This window comes from Chiroxiphia lanceolata, chromosome 3 (assembly GCF_009829145.1).
Source record: "Chiroxiphia lanceolata isolate bChiLan1 chromosome 3, bChiLan1.pri, whole genome shotgun sequence".
Classification (NCBI taxonomy): domain Eukaryota; kingdom Metazoa; phylum Chordata; class Aves; order Passeriformes; family Pipridae; genus Chiroxiphia; species Chiroxiphia lanceolata.
In genome coordinates this window covers 15,207,089-15,227,912 of record NC_045639.1, presented here as the reverse complement: position 1 = coordinate 15,227,912, position 20,824 = coordinate 15,207,089, and the positions used below count along the sequence as shown (strand labels likewise).

General features: G+C 41.9%; 1 protein-coding gene across 3 annotated transcripts in view; it reads right to left on the bottom strand.

Annotated features, from left to right (window-relative positions):
• FBXO11 (F-box protein 11) overlaps nucleotides 1-18,612 on the bottom strand; it is a 72,225-nt gene extending 53,613 nt beyond the window's left edge. For 2 of the 3 annotated variants that reach the window (XM_032681852.1, XM_032681853.1), the window contains exon 1: nucleotides 18,198-18,612. In XM_032681852.1, the coding sequence (XP_032537743.1) occupies nucleotides 18,198-18,309 (112 nt within the window). In that variant the 5' untranslated portion in view covers nucleotides 18,310-18,612. Of the gene's footprint in view, nucleotides 1-9,806; nucleotides 9,826-18,197 lie in introns of those variants that run through there. The other variant, XM_032681854.1, reaches the window with a different exon arrangement.
• Between the last annotated feature and the right edge of the window lie 2,212 nt (nucleotides 18,613-20,824).

Below are 20,824 nucleotides of genomic sequence, written 5' to 3'. Positions count from 1 at the left end.
AAAAGTCCTTAATTTCATTAATCACATTTATCCCACGTTTTTCTTTACTGAACTTGCAAATGATGCAGTCACACTCATTAGTGTGCAATGACACTTTCATAGGACAGTCACCTTCTTCCCCCAGCCCAAAGCAACAAAAGCATCTCGATGCCAAAGAACCGTCCGAGTGCTTCAGAAACATATGACCCCCCAAAAGGTCTTTGGGCAGCAAAGAAAACACACAAGCCCACAGCTTCTATGCCTGGACAAGTGGGTATTATTCAAATCCTGTGAAACCAAAGGCTTGCAGCCAGCACAGCTAGAAGGCAGGCTACCCAGAAACACACATTACACCTGGAAGAGCCCTGTCACTGTACAGTAGCTGGCTGACAATATTTTTTTCCCTTAGATGTCAGAGCATATGCCACCACTGATGACTAACAAGTAAGGAACACAAAGAAATTTTGGTGCATCAGTCAAACCATGGCTGAAAAACTATGAAGCCTGACATCAAATCAGGCTGCTATCTTTGAAGTGTAGTACTTAACAGTCAGTGAATTATTTCATGTCAGTATTGTGTGCATTTCTGACACTGGCACAAGATGAGAAACAGGCCAGAGACTGAACTATGATGGAATGAATCTTTACTTCCAGTTGATAGACAATAGACACTAGTAGCAGATGGATGCACTGCACTATCCACAGTGATATTCTGGGAAAAAATATTACAGTAGTTGGAATGACCAATTATAAGAAGAAATCAACAAGTTAACAAAACTGAGACATAACCATAGAGATAATCTCCCTTAACAGACATCTCTCTTATTTTCAAGTATAGAAAAATATTTTCAGAAAAAAATATTCTACTTTATATCTTAGACTCTCAAAGGACTCACAGGAGGTTCTGTCTTTGGTAGAGGAAAGTTCAAGACCTCTGTCAAACAGCAAGAGCTGTGCATCTGTGCCTACAGACACCAGACAATTTAAAAAAAAAACAAAACAAAACAAAAAGAACCAACCTTAAATACTTAGAGGAGGAAGAGTCAGAGCCACTTCATTCTGCTCCTGTCTTTTCACATTTCCTGCATAATTTAATCCTGGAGAACTGCAGTGCTTCAGGGAGTACTGGTCAATGCCAACAATTTAGCACCAATCCAGCATTAACCATTACTTCTACAAACAAGAGGTTTTTATTGACTATCTAGTGTCCTTATCCTGAAGAGAGCCTCTCTGAAGTGTCTAAGTGTTCCTGGAGGAAAACCTTGCATGCAAAACATCTACACACTGATGATACCATCCTTTCACAGTCACTCCACACTGCACATTCACCTTCTCTATCAACAGGGTAGCGAGACTATAGATGCAAAGTCAGAACAACAGATCACAGCAAGTTTCAAATTCTGCACACGTAGAATGTGTAAGACACAAAAAGCCCCCCATTACACAACTACATTTATCTAAGTCTGTCATATCTGAAGTGCAAGCATAGACAAAATCAGATTCAGTATCACTAAAGACTCAAAAGAAAGGAATCCTTCATGAGTTGCTCTTCAATCACAAGCATTCAAAACATTTTTAGGAAGTGAAATATATTTTGTGCACCCAACACCAAGTATGCTACATAGGTCTCGAACATGGCTAAATCCAGCCTAGTATTTTCCCCCCTGAGCTACAATATACAATACTTGTCAAGTAGTAATTATACTCCATCAGGTTCAGCATCCTTAGATTTCTGTTCTTTGTTTTTCTATCAGGAAAACCAGGATATTCTTTCTATTCTAATATGCAGCAAAGATACTGTACAAGTGCATCAAGCTCTGCCATGTTCCCCCCTGTAATCTGTTTGAACACATGGAATGTTACTCATCTTTGTTATATTCATGCTCAGCACACCCACAAAAATGGTCTTAAGATGTATTCTAAGCAACTGTCAGATTGAATTCCTGACAAGTTTATTCTCAAACTACAGCTAATTTAAAAAACCAAACCATTCATATTCTATAGAATGAAGAAATAAACTTCTTGCATTAAAAATGCCAGTATATTTATTGAAGTACTTTATGGACATGTAACTTTAATGACTATTTTGCCCAGAATACATATTTTAAGAATAATTCTTCAAAATATTGCATCAAGTCTCACCATTCTGAAGTTAATCCAGAAGTTACCTAGAGCAACCTTTACTCATTTTCCTCCACATATACCAATATCTATCCTATATAGAGATGATGTAAATATGTATTTGGGTTCGTTTTCTGGGGTTTAGTTGCTTATTGAGTTTTTTATTCACAACTTCAAAAACTAGTACACTGGCAGGAACAAGTGCTTCTTCTAAGAACTTTTATCTTAATTGATATGTGGGTGATCTAGCAGACCATACTTCTCAAAAACAAACAGTACAAACACAAACACCCTCTATGAGAAATAGTCCACAAGCAACTCCAGGCTTTGCACACAGGCAAGAGGCCAATGGCTCCTTTAAGCAACATACACCTACTACTTTTAATTAAACATATAGACAAGCAAATCATGTAGGACCAGCTCAAGCCCTGATACAAGTAAAATGTACAGAAATAACACATTAGATACTTTCTGATCAAGTGCACTAATCAAATGCAGTTATCAGAGTGAAAAAAAATTAAACACACATAACAATCTAGACTGGGAGAGTAAAAGTTGTATTTAGAGCTCAGACTAGATTTACTACCAGGCAATAAACTGCTGAAAATATATAATGACGCATACAAAACCAGTATTACACTAACAAGATTTAAAGAGCAGCAGTTAGGTAAAAGACTAAAACTATCTTTCATTGCAGCAAAGCCTTCCATATTCCAAGGGCAGGAACCATTTGTGCTCTACATGGTGCCATCTATTAGTAAGAAAACGCCGACATTCCTGCAAACAAAGCGAAGAGCTGTGAAATAACGTAACAGGTTTTGAAAAATTTTTTAATCATATTTCACACTTGAGAGCCAGCCCCCTCAAAAGAAGAACAAAAGAAGTCACGTGCATTTCAAAACCAAAATCCAGTTTGGCTACTTAAGCTTAGATTTTCAGACAAAAGAAAAGCCTTATTAAAATATTTTTTGTGTTCTTTAGAAAAAAAATGAGAAAGAAGTTTTCCCTTAATGAAAAGTAATTGATTGTAGCTGAAGATCTGAAAACCTTCAGCTATGACAGTGTTGGGAAGAAAATCCTACAAAAGAAAAACTTCTAGAACAAACACAGCAATAAAATTGTCAATAACACAAGTGCAAAAAAGATCTGGTTTGGTGCCTTTAGTGGACAAATATAGAGCTGCAGGCATCTTGAATAAAGAGCAGTTAAAAATTAATTTTCACCTTCTTTAAAGCCAAACCTTACTGTGAACTAGTTGCTCACTGTAAACACAGAGGAGTTCTGGTTTCCCAACAAAAAAGAGACTTGAGATAAAAGGAGGGGAGGAAAAAGTTGTACGACCATCACATTCCCTCCCACTCATAACCACAAATGACACTGGAGACTGGAGGCCCATGTGTATTAAAACACAAGTTAAAAACCATTAAAAAAATAATATTAGGACTACCCCCTCCAATGGGACAGCCTTGGACAGGAGTTACCAACATAGAGTTGTCTCTATTGTATCTACTGAGAAGCGTGGTGCTTGAGTATAGGTCAAAAGCAAGGCACTAAGTCATGGACTTGAACATCTCAAAACACAGACAATATCAGGCAAGTCCTTTATCAAAAGTAATTACACTGGAAGTAATTTTGAAAGTGCCACTAGAATTCACTTTGCCAGTATAAATGAGTACAATAGTTTGTCAGTGCCCTTTCTGGTACTTACAGTTGTAACATTTCATTCCAAGTCATTACAACTTTATTTTTTTTTAAATCAACTATATTTTTCAAATTGAAAAGTACAGAGAACTAAATACAGTTTCCTGGAAATCTGAAGCAGTCATTAAAGTCAAATGCTTCCACCACATCTAAAAGCAAAAAAAAAAAAAAAAAAAAAAGAAAAAAAAATTGCTCTCCTCTAGCAAATAATATAACTTAGTAGGACAGCTCTACAGAAAAATTTAATTTTGGACTGTTCTCTGAGCTATATGTAGCAACGAGGAGATGCTTCAGACACGTTCTACTGCATGTTTGTAAGACTCCAACCTGAACAGCCTGGGAGTCTTATCAATTATTTCTAGACATGACTGTGAAAGGCACAATCAACACTGGCAGATTCTGAGGCCAAACCACTGTCTCTTACCAGCAAGTCAATAAATGCACGTTGTACATACTCCCTCAAATGGTCTCTGTTTAGGGGATGGAAAAGCAGACAGAAGTGGACAGAGCACACGTACACCAGGTACTACCATCTTTATAAAGGTCCTTTTAGACCAGCCAGCAGCAGGTTCAAGTTAGAGCAGAATATCATCTCCACCAGTCCAGATTATGATTGAGTACTAAGAATCCATTATTCAAGTTATGTTGCTTCCTATCCTCTCCTCCCAGCGTATCACCTGGATGAATGGGATGAACAATAGCAGTTAAGACTTATGCAAAAGCCAATGTAAATCCTGGGCTCCCTGAGACTTCCCAAAACCACTAAACTATCAACCCATTCCCAGTCTTGAGAAAACAAAAAAGCCAACCAATCAACCAAGAAGAGAGGGAGCAGTACCCCCTCTTTCAATAAAAATATTCAAAGCATTTCAAACTAAAAGCCATATATTGTTTGATTGCCAGCTGCAGTGTTTTCTCCAGATACTTATTCTCCTAACAATTACCTTTTATAAACTCACATAGTCCTCCTCAGACAAAATGTTTTTTTCTCTCTCTGTTCACAGCAATGTGCCCATATGATCAATATCATTCAGAGTTCCTACATCCTTAGTCAGGAGCCTGTATGATAAAGTTTCTAAAGAACTAGTGCAAAATCCAACTGTTTGAATCTTCCACATGATCTGTAGGTCGTCTCTCAATGTACTTCCTTCGGTATTTGTGCTTTCACAAAGTAACACTGCATTTTAGTAACAACACGTAATTTTCCTGTGCCATATGTGTACGGTTCAGTGCACCCCCAGGCACACCTATGGCTTCACAACTGTCACGTTGTTTCATCTGAAAACACAAAAAATATAGTCTATAACAACACAGAATGCAAGTCATACAAATGTAATTTATTTTCACAGAAATGTCCACAGTTTCTATTAGGATTTTTTAAGTTAATTGCACAAACAATTAAAGCAACCCCTACTCTCTTCCTTACCCACAATGAAGGGTTCTGACTGACACGCAGTGGCATATTAAAAAAAAAAAGTCTGCCAGCCAAAGCAAGCCTCAACCCTGCCAGCTGCCCCTTAGAATACAAGTTGTTGCCCCAATGACAGATGGCCACATAGCTCACTGGCAATGCAAGCACAGCTCCAGTTTTCAGCCCAGCATAATTAAGCCAACTGCAATTCCCATTTACCTTAATATGCTGCCCTAAAAGATTAAAGCACTACCACAACCATGATCTGAGGCATTTAGTGATCCCTGTCTTGAACAAGGATCAGCTGGGAGCATAGGACAAATGACAACCAAGGGCAACAACTCCCAGTACAACCATCCAGTTTTTAGCCTGGGACAAACTGAACACTAACATAAGTCCAGAAAGAAAACAGGTATTGTACCAAGAGAGACTGTATAGTCCAAAACTAGACTACCAACCACAGGAATTCATGGGCATCATGCTCAATCCTGTGCTTTGTCACAGATATGGTTCCATGATAAAGATAAACCAAATATAGAGTACAATACTGCCAGAAAGGAGAGTACAGACCTTTTTCCACCAGCTCCTCACACAACAGGCAGTGATTGTACAGGTACACCATCATTAAAACAAAGGAAGGAAGAAGCAAATCCCTGCTGAGAAAATCCCTTTTGGTAGCCATTTGCAATGACACTGCTTAAACCAACAATGAAACTACGCCTATAGACTTCCCTGGTCACTTTGGGCAAGATATTTCATTTCTTCACACTTTCGTTTCCCACTGCTGAAGTCAGAACAGTGGCACTTCAGTACATCCCAGGTGGGCAATGAGGACAGCTACAGACATGACTGGAAACCCACAAGACACAGGACTTCTGCAATACAAATACTGAAATCAGTAAAACAAAGGGGATCCTTTACCAGTACCTGAAATTACTCCAGGCCATCGCTACCATTACTGGAAGAAGAGCTGGGATAACAGCCATTTCCTCATGTTCACTGCAACCCAAAGGCAAGACCTTCAGGCAGAAGGGGAAGATTAAAGTTGAGTGCTCTGATCAGTATTCTTTTTACATCATGGAATGCTTGAACAGCTCTTTCCCAAGTAAACTCTTAGCATACACAAGAATAAGGACTTCTGTGAAAAGATCAGTAAGTCAGGAACCTTCTGGACTAGAAACTGCTCATTAGCCTCACTCCATCCACTTGCTGTTACCAGAAATACTGAAAGAGGAAACAAAGAACCACTGAATTATTCCTCTTATTCTAAAAGTTAAATATGTAAATATATAAGTCTACTCTTAAAAGGAAAAAAAAAATAAAAGAAATTTCTTATTTAATTTAAACACCTAAGATCATTAAGTCTTCTATAGAGACTCTCACTAACAGAAATTTTATCTAGGTGGGGGGATTTTTGCCAGCCAGGTTTGCAGTAAGGGCTACTTAAGAATTGTCTCCGTATATGTGAAAGGTACCTGATGGAAGGAAGATACATGCCTTGGGAAGAAACATGTCACTTAGCTGTTTTAATAAAAAAGGAGCAGGTTGATTTTTTTTTTTAACTGAGCTACAAAACCAACACAAGCAGGACTTGTGGATACCAAGTTCTCAAACATACATTTTCTGATCTATCTCCCTTTGCCCCTTTCTCAAACCATATATTGATTTCAAAAGCTAGAGGAATTAAAATTCATTTTCTGTAATATATTTGGCTGCTTCTGTAGTAGTAATAAATTTGGGAAAAGACAAAATATGTCCCAGAAATCTTACCAAAGAAATCTTAACCAGGCTCGAGTAGTGCCCCCAGCCACCACAGTGAACACAAAGCATTTAGATTTATATTACTGAAAAATATAACCTTCCTGCCAACAGGACCCTACACACAAATAACAAGAAAGAAATCATTGTGAATGTTTAATGCTCAGTATATACACATAATTTTAGTGACTACATCTGCATCAAAACATCATAAAGATACTATTTAAAACTTGCTCATTGTGAAAGTGGTAATTATTTCCACCATGCAAGTGACAGAAAGAGTCGAATATTTCTGTCTTTCACAGCCATTACAGCACTACTTCAACAGACTACCTGTCTGCTAACAGTGGTAGCCCAGAGGAATGCTGGAAGGTTGGCTGGAAGGCCAACCTTGCTGCTGGGAAAGAAACACTGGGATGGCAACCAAGTATATTTAGTCTGAAAAAATCACTGTGCCCAACTCTCTATGATTTCAGCTAATGTTCTTGATTCCAAACAATTGTACAACATTTCTAAATCATATATAAGCACAAAAAAAATACACTGGCAGCTCATAGTACTCTTTGAGATATTGGTCATTGAGACAACTGAAATACAGTCAGCTGAAAGTCAGTCTGCTGGGATTTACCCAAGACATGGTAATGAATCCACTCTTACAGCATCAATGGATGGTAGGTATTGCTTGATAGGCCTCTGAAACAGAGGAGTTAAAAATCATGCTTTTTCCAAACACTGCCCACTTTTAACTTTCATTGTATTAATATCCAAAAGAGCAACCCAGAGCAGAGGACACACTCAAATCTTTAGTTTCTCAAAAAGTTATCCAAAACATAGGCTGAAAAATTAATGAAGTGAATATGAAAACACATCTTAGATATCAATACTGAAATTTTCAAATATATATTTGTTTTAAATTAATTTTCCATTCTTCTTTTTCTTTTCCCCACATTTTTACAAATTTATAGATTTCAACATTAGCATGACCAATATATTTTCCTTAAAAATTACATATAAAGTTATGTTGTCTGTAATTGAAAAATCAGAATAATTTCATGTCTTCTTCTTCTCCTCTGGCATTTAAAAAACAGGTTTAGAGGAGATGGAGCTGTCAGTAAACATTATTTCCTGTTAAGATTTTTAAAGTTAACAAGTTCAGATGTTCAAACAGTACTTAGACAAAATGGGAAATCCAGCATCACATCGACACATATCAGGACAACTTGATTTTCAGAACAGAGCTTCATTAGACACCCACTGAACCTACTCAGGTATGCCTTTTTCAGTTCTTAAACCTTTTAAATTAGGGTAAAATTTGACAATGGCAAGCATCCATACTGATACTGTCAAGTGTATCAGCAGATTATTGATCACAAGCTGCTGAATGAGCAGCTGCTGCTGAGAAATTTGGCAAGATATTGAAAAGGGTCTAAACTTGTTATCAAAGGCCAATTGAAGTCACTCAGATATCACTCGTTATCACAATCACACCCATTCTTCTTCTAATCATGCAGACAGCAACAGTAGCCCAAAGCATTAATCCTCTCTCCTCCCACTGATGCTCAGCTGGCCAAACAACTCTTGTGTTAAAGGAGGTTCTCTCAACAGCGATCTGAGGCACATATCTTAGAGGCTCAATTACTACAGAGCTTTACAGAGTTAAAAATGCAGCCAGAGAGGAAGCTCCAAATGAATCTGAATAAAATGGGGGTTGGAACTAGATGATTTTTAAGGCCCCTTCTAACCCAAACCATACTATGATTCTATGAAAACAATTCTTCCGTGATAAAAAATCCACGACTCATTTTCATATACTGCAAAGCCCGTGGACCTTTGGTCTTCCAAGGTAGTAAGAGATGGAGGTCAGCTATCTCCTGTCCTTATCCATGGTCTTGATGAGGGCAGTTGCAGCCAACAAAGGTCAAAACAGGCAAATGAAACTTCAGAGTAAACCCTTGTTTCTTTTGTATAACTGATCTCCAGTGACCATGGAAGAATATGAGAACCTTTCTGCCAAACAAAATGGTCACAGATCTTACCACCTTCAGAGAAGGGTGAAGTGTCACATCTTGCCAACGACTAATATAACAACCATCTAAAAGTTGCAGTCCTTCCTCCTTCAAGACAGCAACAACTGAAGGAAATAAACATTAATTTGAACAGCTACTACACAATTTGAACTGATGACCCAACAGTATTTGGGTCATCTTTCTGGCCTCTTGCTTTCCCAATAGTCAGGAAAGGCTGGTTTAGCAAAAAAAAGGATTCCATTTTGTTCACAGCTCTTAGAAACAACGATTAAAATCTGAAGTTTTCCTATGCTTCAGCAGCATAACATTTTCTCCAAAGGTATGTTGAAAAACCTCCCAACTCTTTATTTTTCAGATGACTGTAGCAAGTCTCCACCAAGACCTATGTCTCAAGATGACTGAATTCCAATTTTAAAAAGAAGTCACACATTTCCTCTCACTTTTTCAAGTACAAGAAGCTTAGGAACTGTAAATTTTACATATTACCTCCTAGAAAAAACTCTGACCAAATAAGAATGAAAAATGGGGAGGAATCTTTGTTGTATGCACATAGGATCAGCATCTGTGGAAGAAGGGAAATGTAGATGCAAGAGGCAGTTCTGAGTTTCTCTTTGGGAGCCTTAGGAATTCAGTAAGGTAGAAAGACAGGGTGGTGACATCCAACTACTGAAAAATATTTTCCCATAAACATTTAAGCAATATTTTAGATTTTTAACAATTATTGATGAACCAGACTGGACTGGATTTTCTATTGCAAAATCAAATTTCAGAAAAGAACTAAGCACTAAAAAGAAAATCAATTGTTTTACCTTTCCTGTCACTTCAGATCAAATTCAAGTGCCATTTGTGGTCAATGGGAATCTTTCAGTCAGCCAGGATTTCAGCGGGCTTTGAATGAGAACATCAAAAATCATTCCTGCAGTGTTAGAATTATTTCAATTACCAAGCATCTTTTGAAAGAACTCGAAGTAAAACCTAATTCTTTAAAAACAAGAAAGAAGTATACCAAGATACTGTGAAATAAACAACTTATTTGTGGTTCTTTAAAATCCATTAATAAAGCTTTTGTAAGGTCTGCCAAAGAAAAACGCACCTGGCAATTGTAACATCTGACTGATTTTCAGGGTAGCATCTTTGCAGGATTCATTCCTTCGGAAGGTATGGTCTCAAAACAGCAACGGCACAAGAAACTGGCGAAGTCCTCATCTTACTGTTGTACAGATACACCCAAACTAGCTGGGGGACAGAAACTGCATTATTGTTTTAGCCACGGCTCTCCAGCAGGTCTAACAATCCACATGGAGAAGGGAGTGCCTTGCAAGAGCATAATGAAAGAGGGTCAAGCTAACTCAAATTACCTTCCATTTGCCACAGGCTAAGAGCATACACATGAACAATTACTGTGAATCAGATACCACAGATCAGCTGACATATGGTAACCTGTCATCCTACAATAACCTGTCCAAATACAAAGATAGCTTGAAATTCAGACCGGCTATGGAGCTACAACTCTCCTCTATTCAGAAGGCAAGACACTAAACCCTTGAGCCTTTGCTTCTGGAGATATAAGCTGAAAACAAGCAACAGAAAAGAACCCACAAATGAGAGCCCTTAAGGTAAAAAGGCTGTTTCCAAATACTACAAACTGGGATTACCAAAAGGAAATAGTTACTGTAACATGACCTATTCATGCTAACCAGCCCTTTGGTATAAAAGCATGAACACAGCATGACGACCATGAGACTGCAAATTCAGCTCTTCTGTTGGTATGGACAGTGGTTATTTAAAACAAGTGTAGGAATTCCAAGTACAGCTGTTGATTTGGCCTTTTTGCCATGTAACAGCAATTCACAGTAGGACAAAAATCAAGTTTTTCCTTCCAAATCAGTGCTTTCCTCTCTTTTTTTAACTTCCCTCCCCAGGAGTGCTTATTTCTCTATGCTTTGTACCCACCGAGCTCAATGCAGTCAAGCAGCACACAAGAACTAAGGATAAGCTTTATACGCTCTACCAACATCAGGCTGGCACTCCCATGGTAGAGCTCTACAGCTGAATCAGTTCTTTGGAACACAGAAAAAGTTGCACAAGAACATAAACACCCCCGTTATTTTGATATTGGAATATCAATATGGATCTGGTATGTATTGGCATGCCATCTCTATACACCCCTGTGGAATAACCTACATAGAATCAAGGTACAGCTGAGAACAGAAACAAACCGAGGAGCCTCAGTGACAAGGTTTCTAGGCAGAGCACAACTATGCAGCAGCTTGAGCTCCTAGAACAAAGCAGCGCCTGAACTCTCACATCAGAGGGACTTGACAAACCTGGCAACGGAATGGAAACTGCAGGTTTCTGTTACAACAAACAGTAGGTTTCATTGTATGTACCATAGCAGGTACCTTAGCACAGAGCCCCAGCAGCATTTCAACAGCTCCTCTCAAATGGACAGGACCATCACAGGTGCCGTGGAAGGCTCCAGTCCCACATGACTGCCAAGGGGATCTAAGGGTGAGCTGTGAGGACAAGGGGCAGTCCCACTGCCTTCACCCCACTCCCAACTGCATACACACCCACTGAACTCTGCAGTTAGACAGCTCACACAGCTAAAACAGCAAATAACTACTCAGGGTGTTTTGGAGGTCTAGTTTCCGTGGTGACATGGTTCAGGGAACTAAGAGTGCAAAGGCAAGGCAGAGGATAATAGCACGGAGCTAGAAGCGGGAGTAATGGGACAACCCCTTCCTCTAACGAACAGGTTCTAAAATTAGTTATCTTGTAAAAATGCAACTAAAGGAGTATCTCAGAGGATAGCATAAAAATAGTCCCCAAAAGCCTGCTGCAAAAACTCGACATTTTTCAAGTGTTTGTTCCTTGTCTGTGTCCTCCCAGCTTCTACACATGGGTGAACCACGGTTTTAGAACAGACACCAGTAAAACCAGCAAAACTCTGCTATTGAGAAGAACCACAATGACCACTATACAAGTTATCTTTTAAGAAGAATTCCAGATTCAGAGACTTTAATCACCTCAAGAAGAATTCACTAAACTTTGTAACAGGAAATACAATTTAAATGATAGGAGATTCCTCTAGAGTGTCTTCTTTACTTAGGAACCTACATCCAGATCTTGCTTTTCTCTTTTACAAAAATTTAAAAGTAGCAATATATTATAAAAGCAGAGGTTTGATGTTCTGTAATTTCATTGTATGTTTTAATTTGCTTTCTTTCCCTCCCCTTCCACCCCAAGTTTCATTAAGAACTGAAGGACTCAGACTAAAGCTCTAGGTTATATTCATATACTACAGCTTAGTACCATGAGCAATAACAAAATTCACCAAGTTTGCTTCCCCTCCTATCCAAGTGCTGAACAGAGAAACAGCACATAAGTAAGAAACAAACAGAAATACTTAACAATTTGAAAACATAAAATGACTAGGTAATAACAAAGTCAACTGAACAAACCTCTCATTTTCTCAATTCCTGTTAATTCAGTCAGCTCGCCTCCGCTTTTACTGTCCACATTTTGCACAGATCTGGTTTGCTTTTCCTAGTCCACCTGTTGTAATATGTAAGGCTAAACATATTTAATCACTATTAGCACAACTTAGAAATCTTGGAGAAGCATGCTACCTCCTCTCCCTAGCAAACCAAACAGCCTATAAGAGGATGTTTAAGTGCTGCCACAGGTGATGCACACACCTGGTGCATCCTCCTTCCCCTTACATCAGGGACCCAGACAAGAGTGTGGGCTAAATGAGTTGTCCCCACGGCAGTGGCAACTCCCTCTGGCTCCCACCTGGCCTCTGAAAGATACCCCCCTGTGTGTGTGCAGAGTTAAGTGTGCTTAATGTGCCGAACAAACACGTGCAAACAACAAACAGCGATGGCTCTGCACAGGCACTGCACATTCAGCACTTGCACAGCACACCAGACTTACCATGCTGGAGAGGGAACTGCCCATGGAAAGCAAGCTGCAAGCCTGACATTCCCAGCCAGCTGCTGGGCTGACAAAGCATTCACAGTGCTCCAATGCTATGCATATACATTAAATCCTTCATATTCAGTGCATATAATGTTTTCTATGCTTACTGCACACCTGCAGTAAAAGCATGAGATACATTGGCCAGCTCTGGTCTACTCCATAACTGTGATTCTCCCATGAAGCACCACAGTAGGAGCAGGGCACAGAGCATAACCCCCAAAGCACAAAGATATCAAATAGACCAATGTAGGAGACACATTACCTCTTAAACCACTGGGCTCCAAGTTTTTGTAACATTGAAAGTAAATTAAAAAAGATTTGGTATTTCTGGGAAAATATAACTGATGTTAATAGTCTTATGAATGACCAAAATATACCAAAACTACAGGCAGTGAACACTACTGTGTATACCAAGAAGAAATACACTTGATTTTGATCTCTCCAAATCAGATAAAAAACTTTAGAATAGATTTAGACACTTGCCTTACATGAAGGACAACACAAGTACACAGATACTCCTTTGTACTCATGATACAAAATCAGGCTTTGGAAAACAGAAGTTGCACTTGAACAACCAAGTTTATAGATTCTAAACTTTTATGTGTAAGGCAGGCTTTGGAAACTTCTCATTGAAGAAACAAGAATTACACTTCCATATGTAAATGTATCTTTTTGCAGCCTAAGACTCTCTTTCAAGAAATACAGAAAAGACTGGACTAGATTTCCTTTCACCTGGAGCAACCGATGCCCAACTTGACTTCTTGCCATAAGGGATGACCTCACAAAAACTGAAACGCATTTAAGTACTTCGATGCAAGTCCGCACATTTGCTTCAGAATAAGAATAATTTAATTCAGTTACTGTTACTGCCCTGAACACACTAAATAAGCCCTTTGGTGCACATACTAAAAAAAATTTTTTTAAAAAAATCATATATAATCATGCACATGCTTGCAGGCATGCACTTGAAACAGAGCCAAATAAAGACTCTTACCTTTCCTGAGATGTTTATCTCGACATTACAAAATTCAATCGTCGTGAGCAAGAACTCTACTGGAGCTTAGTTTCTACATGTTTGTGTCTTACGCAGCCTAACCTACTCTTTCTCCCGGTACGTCAAGCCCTCATGTCCCCTATGCAGACAAATGACTAATTCAATTACCTTGTGTGCTGACAGGCCAGCTGGTTGCTGCTTCTTGGCATGGGTAGAGAGGGTGAGTTATAAATGTCTTTCCCTCATTGTCTTCGTCCTCTGCCCAGCCAATAATTTCCACAAAACTTAACTTCACACCCCTTTGTCAACTTTGGTTGAAATGAGCTAACAAGTTCAGCAGCTGCAGAGTGACAGACAGACTGTATGGGTGTACGTATCTTGTTTTCCCTGGAAAATGGGTGGGGGGAGGAGGGGAAGCAAACTTGCAAGGTAGGTTTACAGGCTGCACATATTAAATTTGCCTCAGCTCCAAGAGTATTGACCCAGGTTAACACAATCTAAATCCGAGCTGCCACAGTCCCACCACACCCACAGGCATTCAGTGTTATCCCTTCCCTTGCACCAGCACTTGTGCCAAAAATCAACCTGGGAAAAAAAAGTCAGCGTTTGGCGCAGGCAGGTCTGGAGCCAGCTCAGCGTCTGTCACATGGACTCCGCTACCACGTAAAAGAAACGCGCAGGGCTGTGGCAGAGGCAGCTGCCCTGGTGCTACACGTTTGGGACTTAATAGCACACAGGATCCAATCCTAAAAGCACTTAATTCTGGACATGAAGTTCAGAATCTCATCAGTACCATGTACAGTGCCATGCTGGTGCTACAGAGAGGCACATATGCACTAATGGAGTTGTTATTTTGAAAAGAACAGAAACAGGAAAAAAATACTCATATGATAGCCCTGAGGTTGACAATTTTAGCTGCATTCTGGACAAGATCTTTTTTTTTTAAATAAGTGCCTAACCTTGTCTTCTTCCTAAAACTGTGGCCAAACCTATATGCTTGAGGAAATAAAAAAAAAAGCACTATAAGGAAATACAGGAATATTTAAACACAGACATCACCCAATCCAGATCTCCTTTTGGATAGACCTTTGTCCTAAAGAAAATGGAAGGACACATCTATTCTGTATCCTTCATGCAGAATTGCAAAACCACTGAATAAACCACTGGCAACTCCTCTGGTGACTGGGGAGAGATCAGGAGAGAGAAGGTAAAACAGAAGTAGCAGAGTGTAGCCAGAGTGGCTAATTTAGATGGAGGGAGGTGTGAACAGCAGAACATAAGGCAAAACATCTTGGGAAGTATATCCTGATGACATCTTATCTTGGCTGTACAACACAGTCAGTCTGGGGGAGAAAATGTTTTTTATCTGCGATCATTTATGATCTCCCTTCTGCACCATTCAGAACATGGGTACAGTCATTGTTTATCGATGTATAATATAGACGGCGTGATTATGCATTCACAGATTTATTCCTACTACATATATGAGAATCACTTCAGTGTAAAACACAGCTTTGCACAATTTTTAAACCCTTACAAGGAACCTTTGATGGAGGATTTTTATAACAGCATTTTTTCCCAGTGATCTATTTATTAACAACAGGAGTCATAACTTGATTTTTACCCAGTGGTGAACATGTAACAGCTGTTACTCAGTTGTAAAACACTGTCTACTTACACAGCATTAAATAATAAATAAAGCTCAAGACCTAGTACATGTTTTACTAAGCAATCTAATGATATGAAACAAGAAGTTCCCAAGATTAACTATGTGCTGTATTATCAACTCTGTTTCATGATACCTGTCCTTTTAAGTACTATGCTGTAATATGAAGGGGGAAAGAAATTAAAAATAACAAAGAATAATTTTCATTTAATCACAGCTGCACTCACATTATCTAGTAGCAGGTTTTTTAAACAAATTTACATCTCAGTTCAAAAGAAACCCTTTCCTAATAACTTACACTGATTCCTCTGTACAGCCTTTTTGAGGATGACCTACATTGACTGGGAAAAAAGGTGAAGAAAGTCACCACTGACTTGCGTGGTATAATCTAACCCCAGTATATTGGCTTTTAATTTAGCAGCATTATTCATCGTCCTTTACTGTAACAGCCCTGCATGAAGCAAGCAAAGTCACAGGTGAAATTGAAATTACCTTCCAGATACAGAGGATCAGACCTTGCAAGTTCTGAGATAGAAATAGAAACTGTACTAGAGACGCCCCAAATGTAGGTGGAACACTGATGACAAAAAACCCTAATGCTGTTGATACATTTTTGGGCAAGTGAGACCAAGTGCAACTGACCTTCAAAAATGAAAGGAAAAAGCTAGCAGTGATCTATGTGGAAAGGTAATTTCCATAAAGTGTGGAACCTGATTGTGTTCTAATTTCATCACCACTGAGTGGTAAATAGCACTGAACAATGTAAAAAAAAAAATAAATTAGGTGAATCCAGAGTGCCAGAAAACATCAGAGTAATACAAATACATTGCAACCTCACATTTTAATAGAGAAAGTTTCTGCCTGTATCTTTAGCAAATTACTAACATATGAACAGTGGCAGTCCAATATAAAACTGAATAATCACAGTATTTAATCCATAAGCACATCTTTCCAGATGCCTTTTAGAAGTTGTATTTTCATCTGTTTAAAAGAAAAAGTAAACCATGAGGTTGAAAAAAAAAAACCTATATTCTGCATATGGAACATTGATGATGAAAATCCTCAGTGTATGTCATTGAGAGGAAGAAGTTTAGGGGTTTTTTTTGTTTGTTTGTTTTGTTTTGCTTTTTTTTTCCATGTTGTTTTCTTTTTAATGTCAGTATACCAGAGAAGTCATTTTAATTATATAATTACTGAAGATTTTGGAAGGTTTACACAAGACCCATAATTGGGCATAAGACATCACATCCTCTGGTTATATACACAGCAATCTGGTCTGGGTAACATTCTTTGCTCTGACCAATGTGTGCGGGGGGGGGGGGGGGCGGGGGAAGGAAGGGGAGGGAGGGGAGAGGGGGAGGAATGGAGAATTAAAAATACTTCCTCAGATTAAATTTTCTTTACTTCATTTGCTTAAAATGTTATGACTGCATAAAACGCACTAAAATATTTATCGCGACACATCTCCGTAGTTAAAATACCTTGCTCTCGATGTGATACCCTAGATACTCAAACAAAAGACATTCAGCTGACAATGAAGCCCTTTTTTTTCTTAATTTTAAAAAGGCATTTATACACCTAAAACAGCACCATGGATCAGTCTCCTTTATCACGCCGGAGTTGTGGCAGGTAATGCATAAAAAATTAAAATCCAATCCACCAGATAAGACATGCAAAATGTCTCCTCCAATCCCACCCCCATCTCGCCTTCAGGAAAAAAAAAAAAAAAAAAAGCCCAGCCACCACCAGCCCTGCACATTCGGAGCACACGCACAGCGGCACCCCCAGAGCCACCGCTGGGGCGACAGCGCCAGGGCCGCGGGGCCGCCACCCCCGAGCCCCCCCGCGCCCCGCTCCAGGCTCCATTAGGGGCGAATCCCCCCTCGCCGCCTCCTCATGCCCTCACACAATGGTGCTTTCCCCCATTAGCTCCGAATTGTCAACATTTTCACGCTAGGCCCAGGCCGGGCTGAGAGCCGCGGGCGGCCCGAGCCCCCGCTCCGCTGCGGGGCCGCGGGGGCGGCGTGGCCGGGGGGGATCAATGGCCGATGGGCCGCGGCCCCCCCCGGCCGCCGGAGCCGGAGCCCGAACTGCGCAGCAGGCGCGGCGCGGCGGGCCCGGCCCCGCGGAGCCGCGGCCAGAGCCGGGGCCGCCGCCCCCGGACACCATTTCGGGGAAGGTGCCGCCGCGAGTCGCCCCGGCACCGCCGCCCCCCCCCCGCCCCGCAGCCCCCCGGGCGCTCTCCCCCGAGCCCCGCGGGGGCCCGGCCCGCCGCTCCCCGCAGGGAGGCACCGGCGCTGCCGAGGGGAGAGGGCGGCTCGCCCGCCCGCGGTCCCCGGGGACGGGGCGGGGGCTCGGGGGGGTGTCCTGTCCCGAGGGGCCGCGGGCGATCGGCTCCCCCCTCGCCGGCCGGGGAAGGGGCCGAGCCCCCGCCTCCCCCCGAGCCGGGGCAGAGCCCGAGCCAAACAAAGCGCGGCCTGAGCGGGAGCCAAGGGTGAAGCAGCCTGGGCTTTTCCTGCCGGTCCCCGCGCAGGGCGGGCCCCGAGCCCGGCTTACCCCGATCCCCGGCGGCGGCGGCGGCGTTGTTCCTCTCCTGCTGCTGCTGCTGCACCGGGCGCGGCCTGGACACTCGCCTGGGTCTCCTGTTGGCGGCTCGGACCGAGTTCATTTGCCGGCTCGTGTGGGCGGCGGGAGGGGAGGGGGGGAATCCTCCGGCAACCGGTGCCTCGGCGGGGACGGGGGCGCTCGGAGGGAGCCCCGGGGCGGCCGCCTCGCAGGCGCGGGCAGCAGGGAAGGGCGGGGGGGGGATCTCCGGGCGCGGGTCCCGCCGCCGCTGCCGGCTCGCTCGAAGGCAGAGGAGCCGCCGGCTCTCCCAGCGCTGCTGTGGGGGACGATGGCGCCGCGCCCCCCCCGTCCCGGCCCCCCGGCGATCCCGCGGTCCTGCCCGGCTCAGGCCCGTCGCTGCTCCGTGGCAGGAGGAGCCATTGACACCGCCAGGGACGCGCTCGCGAGCGGGCGGCCGTTGGGCGGCCGCGCTCCGCCAATCGCCGCGCCCAACACAAACGGCCGGCGGCGGCGCGGCCAATCGGCGCTGCCGTACTATGCAGCGCGGGGTGGGGCGGTGCGGGCGGGCGGTGCGGCGCGGGGTGGGGCGGCGGTGCGGGATATAAAGGGCCGGGGCGGCGCGTGTGGTGCGGCAATGGCGGTGCTCAGGCCCGGCGGAGCTGTGGCGAGCGGGCTCACAGTCGGCCCGGCGTAGCCCGGGTACCGCCGGGACAGGGGGAGCAGAGGGGCCCCAGCGCCCGCGGCCGGCTCCGCTGGGGCTGTATATGATGAGGGAGGGAGGGAGGGACGGCGGGCGGCTGGCTGGCTGGCGAAGGTACCTTGTTGTGGTGCCGTGCGCCTTGGTAACCCTGCCTGGGCTGGGATTAGCCGTGCTGCGAGTGCCGGCTCTCTTCGGTTTCCTGGCTGGTTGTTAACCACTTTTCCCCCTCTGGAGTTGTGTGTATTCCTTGGCCAATGTGCACGCTCGCGTTTGCGTTACCTTTTGGTAATACAACAATAAGTTATTTGTCTTGGGCTGGCACTTTCAGACAGCGTGCGAAGCTTCTGGGTTTTTTATATTTGTCGTGTTGGTGCTCAGCGGGGGGCCCTGAGAGCAAGGGAAAAAAAATGGTTGAAATTAGCTGTGCTCTTTTTTCATTCACAGAAATCACTTAATAAAATAGGTGGCAAAACTTAAGCAGTAAGGAAGAGATCTCTGTGTAGGGTTACTCGGGAGTCAGCTTCTGATGCTGCAAAGGTGGGTTTGTGTGTAGTCCTACTTAAGCTGAGCACTGGGAGCTTCTGGAACCAGAGCCATTGTCTGTGCCTGGAAAGCTGAAATGTGTTATCTGGTATAGAATGTAAATAAATGATGGTAATTAAAAACACATTAGGCAGGAGCTTGTTTAAAGCTGACAAATGAAGGTATAATATAGCTATAGGAAATGACAGCTTTTTTTAAAAAGATCTTTTAAAAACATTTATATTTGTGCTTCTGAAGGAAATGACAATGAAATTGTAATTTCAAGTTCGTATCAGACAAGAAATAAATGTATGGGAAATCTCAGTAGGAGACTTCTGTTGTTAAGGAGCATTTTTTAGACTTAGCGTTTTGTTGCCTTGAGGAATGACTGGAGAAAGAGTGGAGGATGTTTTTCCCTGTCTAAGTAATTCTAGCCAAATTCTCTAATAGTAGGGAAAGAAATAATGAACTTAGAAGAAGAAGAACTTCATAGGGAAAGAGAATATAAACATCACTCTGTTTGGTGCCAGTTTCTATCATAACAATTGCCATGTTAGTGTACTAAACGTTCTGTAGAGCTACATAATTACATGTACATATCATAAAAATATTTTTACTTTGGATAGCAGCGTTGTGAAACTGCTTTAACTCTCGAATGGAAAGAATGACCCCACCCAAGAATTGTGCTGAACTTGTTGTGTCATAGTTAAGGATATCTCACATCATTAAAAACTTAAAAAATTTTGGTAGTTTGAATGCATTTCTGTTCAGCTGTTCTAGTTGTGCTTTCTTCACCAAGCAAATGAATTTTTGGTGTCACAAGATTACCTGAAATTACTTAATATGGATATATTCCGATTTTTTAGTACTTTGTGTAAATCTTTGAAAATCTGTTCAAGGGTCAAGATGGATGACAAGTGAATTTTCACCTAGAGCCTTCAAGAATCTAAAGCCTCTGATATTAGAATAAAACTTAATTGAAAACTTGAATCAAATCAGACTTTAAACTTTCTTAGGAAGTTTTGAACTACTTTGAAACTCAGCGATCTTTTGCCCTCAAAAAACCAGTTTCTGTAATTAGCTTTTTAAGGTCCAGTGTGTGGTCTCACTGACAGCCAAAATGCATTGAGGGCCCTCTATAGAAGGTTATGTGGAAGTTTGTGATAAATGCTCTGAGTGGATACAATAAGAACCTCATACTGAATAAGTCAGACTTGATCAGGTTAATTAATTAGTGGTGTACAAAAAGTGAGCATTCAGTGGTTGCTTCCAGGACATGGAGTGAAGAAATAGTCACAATGCTTGTCTGACATTCTTAGCTGTGCTTTAGAAAGCCAGACAGTAGAAAGCCTAAGAACTCATCAAAACATTATTGACTAGAACACTGTATCTCCTC